This window comes from Mastigoproctus giganteus, chromosome 9, assembly GCF_048544385.1.
Source record: "Mastigoproctus giganteus isolate SK-2022 chromosome 9, ASM4854438v1, whole genome shotgun sequence".
NCBI classification, from domain to species: Eukaryota; Metazoa; Arthropoda; class Arachnida; order Uropygi; family Thelyphonidae; genus Mastigoproctus; species Mastigoproctus giganteus.
Window position 1 is genome coordinate 68,442,571 of NC_143583.1, and position 14,582 is coordinate 68,457,152.

Genomic DNA, 14,582 nt, shown 5'->3' on the forward strand with positions numbered 1-14,582 from the left:
TGAAAAAATATTATCACAACATTTGTTTGTATAGATATCGTACAAAGCTCAGAATTAATATTCGAATTACATTTAAAAGCAAAACAATCTCCATCAGAGGTTATTACATAAATAATTTTAGAGTATTTATACAAAAGTCATATTGATAGTTAAAAAGGAAAATATAGTAACTATGCCTTATAGTTAAAATAATTGTTACATAAAAATGCCAGAAAACATAAACCTCTCTTCCAGCAACCTAAAAATAATTTTTTAATCGCTCGAGAGAAAATCCCTATCAATCACATACAAAAGGTGAAAAAAATTGGGGAGTTGACCTCGCCATTATTAACTGCACTCTTATGTGGAAGCCATAATCGGCAAGTAACTGCAAACACATTTGTTCTTTTATTATTATTAGGATTGTGAGTGTATACGGTGATAAAAAAAAAAAAAAGTTTGTTCAACACCTGTTGTAATAGTTATAATCAGTACTCTGCCTATCTCTTCGGTGGAAGAGTTAGACACGTGATTGACAAGGACCTTCGCGAGTAATGGGCAATATTATTTGTAAATCTCTCTATAGAAAATAACAGAAGTTTGGCACAATATTTCTCTCCACGTAATAGTTTCATTTAGACTTCAAGTTTAAGCAACACAAACAATATACACTGGATTACCCATAATACCTTAAAAGTACCCCATATTTTTAAGGACATCTGCTAACGGTAAAAGTACGTGTTAGTTCACAAAGGTTTCTTCTTTTATTTTCTTGTTTTTCCATTTTAATGCTCGTTGTTTTGCACTTGTTCCAGTTGCTCTTGCATCATACCGTTGGTATACTCAGCCTTAGACTTGTCTGAGAATCCGTATGCGTATGGAGAGTGACGCACGCCAAAAGAAAATGCTGGACCTTGGACATTACAAGCCTGTAAAAAATATTAAATGAATTAAGTAAATTAAAACAAATACATTATAAATATAAAAGAGATAATCTAGACAATGTCTCTCGTCAGAACTGAAACTGGTGTCAAGTAACGTGGCTCCTGTAGTGTACCACGTGATAAAAAATTGAGATTAATTTCTCTACACAAATTAAAAATAATTTTTATTTATTAGTAAAATCTGTATACCTTAAAACTTACGCCAATCCATTGTATCATCAACAAAGATGGCAAAATACCACAGAACAAGACCCTATCCCAGGATGACCACCAAATCAATAACTGATGTTACTATTACAGAAAAGCCGCAATTTTTAAACACACTAATCACTGAAGATGAGTCCTCGATCCCACTATTATCTTAAATCAGAACAGTAAAGTTCAGAGTGGAAGTCGAGCGCTCTCCATTTTCAAAGCAGGCCCGGTTCGTGAAGTCCCCTAGAAACCATATGAGTATTACCTTTTCGATATGAGAGGAATCATTTACACTTCTACTGTGGAATAAAGATTGTGCTGTAAAGAAACTGAATCTGAAAGCGAACTAGAAAAGACCTGATCTGGAAGCTTCCAGATGGCTGACAGTGCAACAGTGCACATAGCCTTAATTGTTCAGGAATCACTACTTGAGTTAGTGGTTCATAGCAGTTCCTCCCCCTCACAAAAGACCATATTTTATCCCTTGTGACTTTCTTCTATTTCCTGGCCTCAAGGGTGAACTGGGGGTCGCCATTTTCCATCCGATGCTAGTAAACGTCACACAAATCGTCTTATCTTAAATATCGTTAGTAGGCAGAATCAAATCATGATAAGTGGCAGTGGAATATCCAAATGTTATTCTGATTTTGGAAAATTTACCATAAAATAGTTCGTAAAAGAAAATAAACTGTCTATCTTATAACAGGAAACAGAAAATGTTAATGAATAGCGCATAACGTGTTAAATTTACCTTTTCTGGAGAGTGGGCTCCGGGTCCTGGTTTCTGGGTATGATCCCCAGGAAGATTAGTACGGCTGCTTAGAGTGTAGCTAGGAGATTTGTACTTGTATACTTCAGTACCAGGAACGTTATAAGTTCCAGGGCCAGGAATCTAGATAACGAATAGTTATAGTTCTGTATCACTTCAGAATCTTTCTTTATTAAATATAAACTGCGATCCAAAACATTACTCCAAAATTGCAAAAGCAGTTAATTTAACCGATTTCCATCACATTTGCAACTGCATTTTTATTTTCTCTCAAAAGATTAACTTTGTATTGCTCATTTTCTCTCAAAAAGATTAATTTCTTTCATTGATGTGGATGTTGATCAGTCACTTGTAATCAGAATGGTAAATGAATTCCATTTTACAAGTAAAATGACCCTTATTTATAATCTCCACCAGTAAATAGTAGCACAATCTTCACAAAACAGTTAAATGATCACAATTCTGCAATACAGAATTAGATGAAATCTCCCCAATTTGCTAGTGTCCTGGACAGATTCCGAAGTACTGTCAACTCATCTAGAAGATGCATTCAGCTTTCGTACGTCATTTGTCATATGGTATCTTCTAACGTGTGGCTTCATCATCTCTACGTCCAGTCATCGTATACCTCAATATTGCATCGCTGTAATTCTTAGCAGATGAATGCCAGTAGACACGTGGAGATATATTCTAAGGTCGATTGCTTTATGGATTTCTTTTACAACGATGGAGTAATGTTTTACAAAAGAAATAATCTGTTGATTTAACAATTCAAATAAAAATGCAAGTTTAAATAAGAAAATTGTTTGCTAAAGATGGACGAAGTATTTAATCTGTGCTAATTTAATAAAAAATGAAATAAAATTTACTTACAAATTTTTTGCCATCCCACAAGTCAATTTGTTTGCCAGTAAGCGTAAAGCTAGGAGACTGATGATGGACGCTATCTTTATTACCCAGCAGCGATGGAATGTTGTAAGAATTAGGAGCTAAAGAATTAATTATAAATTAAAATATTTAATAATTGTATTGCCTAAATCATTAAACATTTATAATTCAATTCAATTCAATTGCCGATCTTTATTAATTAATAATTCTTGATTAACTGACGTAAAAAAGTGATGCTTATGAATATTTAACAACATTTATTTAATGAATATTCTTTTAAGTTTGTTAGGAAATGCTGATATCTGCTTGCTTGTCCATTTTAATCTGATATTCCTCAAGAGATATTCGATCTTAATAATGAATTATGTGTTATTTTCTTAATTAATGCAAATCTGTCTACGAATTGTTTCAATCGATAAGTTTATGAAAAAGTACCAATCTAATTCTTGGTATTTTTTTATTTTTGTTTAATGGGCCGATTGCGGACCGGATTGAAATAGGGTATGTGGTACAAACTTGAAACCACACATAGGTGATAAACGATATCTTGAAGTTTTAATTAGAGCTGTTTGATGTGGGCACCTTTACTTATTCTGCAGATGTCCCACCTATAATCCAATCTGTCCTATTCGATCCAATGTCTCTGCCAACGCAACCGATTGCTTCACAAATGCGTCCCATAATGATTCCTGGAATGGGTGGAACATACCCGTGGCATTTCACAGATCCTCCGTAGAGTAAAATCTAAACGAGTCATATTAGAGGACCATGGAACCCAGGAAACTCTGTGTTCAGGTATGCACAAACATATTTGTGGTAATGCGGCGGAGCTCCACCTTTTTGGAAAAATCAATTGCTATCATTATCATCCTGTAGTTGGGGCATAAGGAAATTTTGTAACATGTCCAGATACACGATGCTTGAGACAGGGTTGGTAAACTCCTCCTCAGTATTGATACATTCTGCCGTCTACTGCAGCGTACACTTTCTCGTTGATGAATAAAGACTTGCATATATCTTTATATGCAAGTTTTTATTGCATAAATCCTAGAAGAGGTTTCAGGTTTGCTCCATTTACCCTATTCACACAACATTCTAATTTTGTAAAGGTGGTTTGTGTACGATGCTTAGCCACTCTACATGTTTCGTGGCTAAGCATCATACAATCCTCACCATGAAATTCATGAATCTATGGATAATATTTAAGGTTTGCTTGTTTTGATGGACGAAAACTCCGAATTTTCTAATAATGACACTTATAAAGACACTTAGGATGCCCTTATACAACCATTTGTGACACCGTACACAAGTCTACATTTCAACCAAATTATATGCTATTCTAGCAAGCGTATCAGGAGATATATTCAATTATACAGGTTTGGAGCCTTTTAAAACAGCCGGTTAATGATGCAAAAGGTTTGAATTTAGACAGGCATCGCAGAAAAAATAGAAAATCATATTATTAGTGAGCAGATAAAACTACTTTCTGAAATAACTTAAATTAGATGTTTGGACGAAAGATTGCTGTATATTTTACCTGGAAAATCGTCCGGTTTAGCATCTTTTGCTTTTAAACCAAAAGAGTAACTAGGTGAGGGATTTTTTTGCGCTAATTTTTCACACTTCTCGGGGCTATAAGCTCCAGGTGCAGGGGTCTTGTAAGGTTCTGGCTCCTTATTCCTACCGGACAGACTTGGTCCAGCTGCACTTTCCTTTCCAGTTCGAGAAAGGCCAGCAATATTATAGCTGCCTGGTCCTGGAGTTTTATAATCTTTTTTTTCTTCGTGCCTACGTGACAAACACAAAATTATAGTGTTATAATTAATCCCTAATAATTAATTATTATTCTCATCTACTGTCAGTAGAAGAGATTAATCATTGACCAGTACATATGTAATGATTTAAGATGTACTGTGATATATTGTAGTGGAAAGAACATATTTCTTTAAAATATATTTCGTGAATTTGATTTTATAAAACAGGAATGGCAATTGGTTAATCTGGAGAAGATGGAGGCTTTAAAAGAGACTTAAAACTCAGAAAACAATAACAGTTACAGAAATTAATTATAAAAATACTATTTTAATTTCATTCATGATTAGGATATCCTATTAAGTTTAAAGATTACGCTGATACGTACTTACTGGATGAAAATTAATGCGCCCATCCACATCATTAAAACAAGGCAATTTATTACTACAATGGTTAATAAAAATCATATGTAAAATATATTAATATAACTTATTAATAGTTATTATTAACTATTCGTACTTTCAGGTTATTTTACAAATTTGAATCATTGGATCATCTAGGGTGATTGGGGAATGGGGCAACCTACACTCCTCTAGAACTGATGCTGTACTGAAGTAAACCTACCAAAGTGTATCCAGGTGTCTTTGGCGAACTTTGTTTTTGAATAAACGCGTGTTTTAGCCTATAAAATTGTTCCAGGCACGTTCATAAAGCAAACCAGGATAACATTCGGATGGTAATAGTGTTGATGACAGGACTTTAGCAGCGAAGTTTACTGTCGTGGTAATTACTGCTCAGTAATCGTTCTAAATGATAAAAGGCATCGCTAAATTCTAATAGAATACCAATGGATCGTTGCTTAGCGGGCTGACTAATGTACCTCTTGTAAACAAAGTAAAAGACAGTTGGAAAACTCGAATTTGGTGCCAGAGATAATGAATTAACATTTTATTTGAACTACACGCCATGCTTAGCCTGTTACAGCAATGGAAGTTCATGGGACACTTTGCATTTTGGAATTCAGGGTGACGCTCTGAAACTCACGTTTATATAGCACTAGCTTTTCAATCTCATTCTTTGTGCCTGTTGTCAGGTCCTTTCCGTTCCTTCTTTCTCTTATTTTATTTCATTTCTCTGTCAGTAGTAGAGCTTTCTCTTGTGTCCTCGCGGGTACGCTACCTACATTGGATGGGAAAAGATTTAGGTTTAAATTGAATGAGACTCGAGGAATTTTGATGGGCTTTTTTTTCTTCAAAATATGGCTGAGTTATTCTATCTCAAGAGAGGAAACTCAGGTTTTTCTTCCAGCAGAATAACGCAGTTACAGACAATATATTCACGCCTCATAGTCTTGGTTGTTTTGGTGATTAATATACGCCTAACACCTTTTTTTATTTATTTATTTACACATTTAATATCTGGAAATTTTCTCCTTTTCTGTTCTTTGTTTTTTAGCTTGGTCTACGTTGTTTTTAGCTTTATGGTACTACCATGCTTCTATACGTCAATAGTGTCTACCTACTCTGCTGGTATGAGGAACTGTATGAATAATTTTTATTTCATTCCACCGCTAGACAGTTTGGCGCAGGCTCCAGTGCGCTTCTAACTAGAAATAATGTTTTAAAGATTACAGAAGACTTAAGTGTAGGATCAAAGAGAGCGAAAAGTTCACAAAGGATACATCAAACAAAAAACCTTTGATTTTAGAATAACTTTATAGCTTAGATCTCAATAATGTTCAAAAAAATATAGTTAAGAATGCGCACGATACTTTAAAATTGATTAATCAAAGAATTTTGGATATAAATTCATAAAATAGATTTTCAAAAAACAATTGCATTGTTAAAACCTCACTAATCCGGACGTCACTAATTCAGATCTTCTATAATTCGGGCTCTTAGAGTTGCAAACTTTTTTTTTTTTTCAGAATCGCACAACCTTTGATACAAATGCCCATATATATATCCGATGGACAATCAGCTTCCACTTTTGCTTTTGAGCCTGGTACAATGGATGATTAGATCACGTTGTCATTGAAGTTTTATTTTTATAGTTGACGCTGGGAATTGCAGTATAAGTTTGAATGACGTACTTATTCGAAACACGTGACTTTCAAATTGCTGCCTTGTGTCTGAAAGTTGCCCTGAAATTCCAGGAAGCTCGCTAAAATGCCAGCAGCAGCAACTATGCATTCCTGTATGCCCAGACCCCTACCCACACATAAATTAGCATTCATTGTGCACGTAAGACTCTCAGTAACGATCAAGATGCATCGGCTGATCCGACAAGAAAGGCAATAGCATTTAGAATATAAAACAAAAGACTTATAGTTAAGAGAACATTATGACGGACTTACTTTCCTCCAAAAGAGTAAGAGGGTGCCTTGGATACTGTTCCATCAAGTTTTCCTGTACCTGAAATGAAAATAGAATAAATTGTTGCTTGGAGTTTTCTGAGAAAAATACTTGTTTGTCACGAACATTAAAATTCAAAGTAAACATGATCATTATTCAAGCACAAAATAAATACTTTGCTTAAATGCAGAACGCGGCAGTACGAAACCAATTGTATCGATAGCTTAAATGTACAGAGTGGTTGTAATAAATATTGCGGTGATGTTTAAAAAAAAATCATAATTCGCAAATCCGTTGGGCAGAAAGGTTGGAATGTTTGCGAACATGTTTACAAAGTGGACACGAGACAAAACTTCGATTCGCATAATGGCGAATAACATGCCACGAGCAGCAGAATAATATCCATCGAAACTCTACCTCCGAAGGTCGTGCGTGGCCTGTAATGTGATGACCTCCTCAGCTGAAAAAGGAAATTAAAATTTTTTTTTGACAAGGAGCGAGTTTTGATTCTCTCAAACATGAATCTCCAGGAATACACTGAAAAAGCAATAGACTGAAAGAGCAGTCGGAACGTTTGTCTACGATCAGGAATTTTTCTTGGATCAGAAACCAGGAAAATTTAAAGTACTGTACTTCAAACAGAGTCAAGGAGTTGCACTCACACTCGTCTTCACTGGCTTCTGTAAAAATTCAACTTTTTTTTCTTGAACAGCCTAACATGCTTCTATCTAAGAGCAAATTCAACACCTACAATTTTCGAACTTATCTGTAGAAAATCTTTACACCTACACGACGAACTCCAATTTTTCCCTAAAGTAAGTTAGGGGGAATAATGGGGATCTCCATATAAGCCCATGTATGGTTCGGAACTTTTTAAACGAAATCTGGCAACAGTTTTGTACACACATGAGCGCATCGTTGGCAGAGACGGATTAAAGTGACACGAGAAGTCCAGGGTTAATGGAGCCTGTTATTTTAATAATAGCGAGAGCGTGTTCACTTTATTATGAAGAGCCTACGGCTATAAGCTTATGAGGTTATAACGTCCTTAATTGAATATTTGCGAGCACGCACTGCAGCGACAAATTCCATAATGCATATCAATTTGAATAATAATAGCCACCAAGGAATATTATGCAATGGGATATGCATATGACAATTCACATTTTAAATATACAATGTGACTCATTCCTCCACACATATTCTACCATGTATTTCCTGAAATTTTGATGTCCAACATATTCTACGATGCCTAAATTCAACACGCGAAGAATTTTTGTATGATCACCGCAAAATCCCGAGAAATATCTAGACATTTGTCTAATTCGTCACACCTCCAGAATCCTAGCTGTACCAACAGTACTGTGCAGTACAAGCAGCCTTCCCCAAATTTAGCGGGTCTGAACCGGTTTGAAGCAGAAATATGCTAAAAGATAAATCAGCGCAGTCGAATAACTCCTTCAATAAGGTTCTAAATGCCTTCCGCAACAACACATCATCCCTCAAGGAAGCAGAAGTTGATCCAAATACCACTACTGGAAACCAAAATTGGCCCTACTTTGCTACAACAACACAAATAGAGTGTCTGGGCCATTGTGTGGGACTCCACTAATGTTATTAGTGGAGTCCCACAGGGTTCGGTGTTAGGTCCACTGTTGTTTTGTATATTTATCAATGATATTGATGAAGGTATATCAGGCTTAATGTCGAAGTTTGCAGATGATACAAAGGTTGGCAGGGTTGTTAATGACAGTAATGGCAGTGTGCTACTGCAACAGGATCTAGATAATTTGGGCAGATGGGCTAAGAAGTGGCAACTGAAGTTTAACCTTGACAAATGCAAAGTACTGCATATGGGTAGAAATAACCCCAGAGAAACGTACCAACTGTGTGGTACTACACTTAAGGTGGTAGAAAATGGAAAAGACCTGGGAGTAATTGTGCAGTCAGATATGAAGTTCTCTGAGCAATGCAGACAGGCTGCCAGGGCAGGTCATGGGGTTTTGTCAATGATATATAGGAATTTTGCTAGCAGGGAAAAGGAGGTGATTATCCCTCTGTATAAGGCCACGCCTTGAGTACTGCGTACAGGTCTGGAGACCTCATTTTAGGAAGGATGTAGATTTACTTGAGCGGGTACAGAGAAGGGCAACAAGATTGGTGAGGGGAATGAAGGGTTCCTCTTACCAAGAGAGACTTAAGTTCTGCAAATTGCAGTGGCTGGAGACTAGGCACCTGCGCGGTGATCTGATTGAGGTATATAAGGCCTTGAATGGATTGAGCACGCTGAATTCTGATGGGATCCTTCCACTTGTTCAGATTACGAACCTTGAGTACTGCGTACAGGTCTGGAGACCTCATTTTAGGAAGGATGTAGATTTACTTGAGCGGGTACAGAGAAGGGCAACAAGATTGGTGAGGGGAATGAAGGGTTCCTCTTACCAAGAGAGGCTTAAGTTCTGCAAATTGCAGTGGCTGGAGACTAGGCACCTGCGCGGTGATCTGATTGAGGTATATAAGGCCTTGAATGGATTGAGCACGCTGAATTCTGATGGGATCCTTCCACTTGTTCAGATTACGAACCTAAGGGGGCATAAATTCAAATTAAGAAAAGACAGATGTAGAATAGATGTGCGGAAATTTGCCTTTAGCCAGCGGGTGGTTAATTGCTGGAACAAACTTCCATCTGTCGTTGTGGAAGTTGATAGCTTGAATAAATTTAAGGAGGAACTGGACAGGCATTTGGAGGGAATGGTGTGATTTTTTTTTTTTTTTTTTTTGGCTGATGCTGCATAAGCTCATACATTTGCTTTCTTGCATCACATGCCACTACTACTACTACTACTACTATTCTCCTTCAGATGCTGGCAAAAGGCATTAGCAGGCCAACTCACAGGAATCAAACCTTCCCACCACGGATTAATATTGTCATATCTAGGGGAATGAAATAGAAACAGAAGGAGAATGTTCCAAACTTCCTTACACCAAAAAAGAGCTCTCAGTTCAATCACTGATCCGCTCCTTGTCATACGGACGCTGTTTCTGTTGTATGCCTTTTCGACAGATATTTCTATGGGCACTGTTCTGAATTGGAATTGCATTTTCACCTCTCTTCAAAAGCAGTCACAACATAACCAACCAGCTATCATCCATAAGGCGCAATATGGCCTAAGTATACCTTGCGCCAGAAACTCCCATAATAACATCAACTATCATCCATCACAACTCAGTTCCAAACTCGCTAAATAAACTTTTCCCTTTTGTAGTGTTCCTTTATACTTTCTACTTCTGTTTTCTAGCGCAATCTTCGAAGGCATGTATTTCCTGAAATTTAATTTAACGTCTAACTCTCTTTGACTTTCTTTCTTCCGAATAACTTTCTTCTATTAGTGCTTAGTCCAAACTCGTGACTTTTTCCCAACATTGCCCTGTACTTGTTGGAAACTACTGCTTAAGGTTGGGCACTATTGCTTAAGAGTTTAAGAACTTTTAAGTAATAATAGTGTCCACTTCACAATCCACCACTCCAAGCGAGCAACATTTACTGATCTTGACACTATGTTAAGCTTGTGAGTCGCAACTTCACTAGAGAAACGAAGACTAGCAACTGCCTACAGATAGTGGGCACCTCTACTGCAACTCCTGTTGATATCTCGCCCGCCGACCTCACTGCTTGCAGAGACAACCATCAGGCTGAAGTAACTATCTCGCCATCAACGATCTCCCCTTCTCTGTAAGTGCTCTTGGACTACCAGATCATTCCACATAGTCGGCTGATGGCTTAAGAAGATTAAAACCAACTGCAGTATTACACAACACCATTAATCCTCTTTAAAATCCATTAGCTCTGTGCTGCGATCACACCGGATCCTATTGATCACATTTCAATCAGTGAAGTGACCGTGGGACATCAAAAGCTCTGTGGTGATTTGCTGTACTAAAGAAAATATCGGTCTCAACTGGAACAAAAATACATACGAATATAAAACGTGTAGTTTACTTTCCTCTTCCAGATAGCATAATTATTGGTACTTCTCAAAAACCCTGATAAAATTCAAAATGTTCCAACAAACTCCTGTATGACAGGATTGTAGGATTTGATAAACAGCTGTGATAGTGACTGCCAAATATGGCACGACATGGAATTAGCGATTTAACCCAGAATCGGTGTGAGTCACGAGGCATGACCTCAGACTTTTCGTATCGATAACAACCTACGAGATTTCGAAACTGCATCCCACTCTAAGTGAGATTTATCGCAACATCCCACTTCCCCGCCTATATTTCAAGCAAAGACAGGGATGGGTTTACTGTAAGGTGGGTGAAGCGACCGATTCAGACATCTCTTCCCCCAGTTCCTAGAGGGGGAGGGGATGTCCAGAAATTTCTTTCATAATCTATTTTTATATTTTGCAGCCGATTTTTTTATACCGAGATACCATACAAGAAAAATGAAAGCTAATAACAGATAACCCAGTTTAATTAAATAGTTTATACCTGTGTGAAAGCATCCTCACTTCCCTAATTCATATATTCCTTCTTCAATAAGTTTCTTCGGCTGTTGATGGAACCAGTCTTTGACAGCTGTTTTGATTTTAATGGCCACATTCAAACCAACCCCTTTTAAATGGATCAAAAACATGAACACCACCTGGTTACAAATACTCTTACGTACGCAAGATGCTTGGGTATCTCCCAGCGCATCTTTTTAAGCAAGACTTGAATTGGGCTGGCAGCGTGTGGATGCGAGTTCTCATGAAGAGTATTGTTCCTTCTGCTAGTTGTCCTGGTAGTTTGTGGTTGATGCTGAGGGAAAGGCTGTTCAAAGTTTCACCAGTATACCGTTCCGAATTAATGCTGGAATTGAGTTCTTCAAAATTTAACAATAAAATACCACTGTGGTCGAAAAAAACAGTTATCATAACTTGGAAGAAATCTGTGGTTGACATTTTTCTCTATTGGACACTGAGGATGTTTCCCCTACATTCCAAAAAAAAAAGCATGTATTCTGAGCCGGTTTGTAAGCATGTGGGAAGAAAAACTCGAATTTCTAGGAGGGTGAAACATCCCACGCTTTGGTCTCGGATCTGCGATGCTAAATAAAAGCAAAACAAAACAGTCTTCAAGAATTCTTCCGGGTGGAAAGGGGAAGCAAACATCAAGCCCTATAAAATTGAGCGCCCCGGGATATCGTCACAAAAAAAGAAGAGTGGTCTTCCCTTCTTCAAGTGCAGCAAAAGTAAAAAAAAGAAAAAAAAATGCTATTTTTGTAGGATACCCGCATTAGTTGATGTTTACAATGTGACGTCACGACTCCTAATAGCCCGTATAATAAATCAGCAAACATTCATTAAAATGAATCGAGCTTGTAAACAGATAAAGGACTCGAACGGTATTAATAAATTACTGCGCAGCCTTTGTGATCTTTACAACCAACCTCCAAACTTCTTCCTCGTCCCATTTTCTCGAAGGAAGTGGCCTACATTCCAACCGTCTCCCATGACACTTCGGCTGTTCATCATAATCACCAGTAGGGCCTTTTTCAATTCACGCCACAGGTGACTCCATACCTGTTCACTGACCACGTAACTGACTCATCTACATAGAGCCACCTGTTCGCTTTCGATCGTGTCGTGATATTTTCCAAGTTCTTCCTTTTAGGGGTAGCTCTCAAAGATCGTGCTATCGCTGACACCTATAAAAATACAGTCACGCAGTTTAACTTGTATTGTTATATTAATAGTTTACTTACGTTTCGTCACAGGGGGCGCTAAACCTCGAACTGTGAAAGTTAACTTCCTTTTCAAGAACCTTCAAATAACTAAGTAAACTAAAATACATCCGTTGCGAATGTAAAAATGTAAGGGACACAGACTGCGCTGTAAAACTAGAAATTTGAAAAGTAAATTTGAAGAAGGCTATTTTTGTTAAGCGCCAAGATAGCTTGGTGCTTAGCTCTCTCTCTCTTTCTTTCTTTCTTTCCGTGATGCTGTTGACAAGTAAATGAACAAGCACGTGGAAGCTATCATGACGATGTGTGGGGGAAAAGGGAAGGGGAGGGTATTTCGTGAGATCCAACTGTGGGAAAGGTAAAATATCTCGATAACAACCTCCAGGTTTTCTGAGGAGCGCTCGGTTATCCCTGTATGGCCGAATAACACACGCTCCCAATTTACAGATAAGAGCGTGCTGCTATCTACAGATTCGTCTTTGATGATGTCTGAATAATTGGAATAGTGGAGAGGCGCAGTATACCTGTACCCTTCCGTCTTTTAGCCGTTCCTTCCTCACTAATGAGAGCATAAAGCAGGAAACTGATGATTTATTTACGTGCGTCCGTGCGTGTGCGTGGTGAGTGAGAAAAAGCGAAGGAGAGGTTATTTCTCTTGAGGAATAAAGTTTATCATATAACGAAGTTCCTGATATTTTGAGCAGGCTGTATATTTCAAGCGATTTAAGATTCTAAATTTCTCAAAATGTGGATTTAGCGTATTCTCGATATACTTTACGTACATTTATTTTATTTTACACCAAAAGGTGCAACTGTTCGCGAATTATTTTAGTACTTCATGATCATCACGAAGGGACTGACTATTTTTACTGTGCAGGGTTTGTGATCTTAACAACCGCCAAACTTCTTCCTCGTCCAATTTTATTTACAACCTCCAAACTTCATCCTCGTCCCATTACTTAAGGAGTAATTTTGTATTTTGGTAGCAGTTTAACGTTAGTTTTGATGGGTGTTAAAATGGTGCACGCACAACAAAACAAATAGCGTTTACAAATTCTTTTGAAAGTTCGATAGATGTTATTCATTTGCAAAAAAATATATCAAATAAAATTTAAAGACAGGACTATTCCTTCACGGTTTCATTAAGGAATACTTCCTATGTTTCATTAATTTGGTAGAAAGTTTGAAAGAACTGATGCAGATTCTGCGTTGGGAAATTGAAAGATACTGTGTAAAGTACGTCGAGAAGTACGAAGGGCATTTGAAAAGTTCGTGGCCTGAGTATGAAAGGGTAGTGGTACACTCTGTTAAAAATTTTGTACTTAATGTACGACACACAACACTTCAAATGGTAACCAACCTAGTTTCATGCAGTTTCAATAAAGTTCTAAGGTTTTTCTTTTAATTACAGAATCTGAAGTCAACAAAGTTGTGTAAATGAGGAAAGATGGATGGAATCAGTCACCGTGCAGTAATCCAATATTGGTGAAAAAAGGGAATAACACCAAAAGCATTTCACCAGAATGTAGTTACAACACTGGGAGAGAATGCCCCTTCCTATTACATATAGTTAAGAAATGGGCAGCGGAATGTAAATAAAGGGGAGAGAGACCCAAGCTGTAGAAGACCTGCAACGTCTATCACTACAAAAATTGACAGAGGGCAGCTTTTTTTTAAGAAAACATGGCAGAGGAACAAAATTTATCATATAACGAAGTGATCTGGTGATGAGTGATCGACGAGTACAAATACATTGCCTTGGACATCTCATCTGAATGTGTATTCCACATAATAACAGAGAGAGAGTCTTGCTGTGAAAAGGTGTCAGCACGATGCAAAATGCACAATAATTGAGTCAAGTGAACGCTTTCAGCAGATCCAGCAAATTTCCTTGCAAAGTTTGTGACTATGGATGAGACGTGGTTCCAATCCTTTCGGCCAGAGACAAAAGAACTGCCATAACAATGTAA

At 37.4% G+C, this 14,582-nt stretch overlaps 1 protein-coding gene across 1 annotated transcript in view; it reads right to left on the reverse strand.

The window, feature by feature from the left end:
• LOC150080421 (ciliary microtubule associated protein 1B-like) overlaps nt 1-14,582 on the reverse strand; it is a 37,709-nt gene continuing 23,127 nt past the window's right edge. The window contains exons 3-7 of the mRNA XM_090381088.1: nt 6,884-6,941; nt 4,313-4,563; nt 2,761-2,876; nt 1,870-2,010; nt 1-908 (exon numbers count right to left, since the gene is read on the reverse strand). Of these exons, the coding sequence (XP_090237214.1) occupies nt 765-908; nt 1,870-2,010; nt 2,761-2,876; nt 4,313-4,563; nt 6,884-6,941 (710 nt within the window). The 3' untranslated portion in view covers nt 1-764. The remainder of the gene's footprint in view (nt 909-1,869; nt 2,011-2,760; nt 2,877-4,312; nt 4,564-6,883; nt 6,942-14,582) is intronic.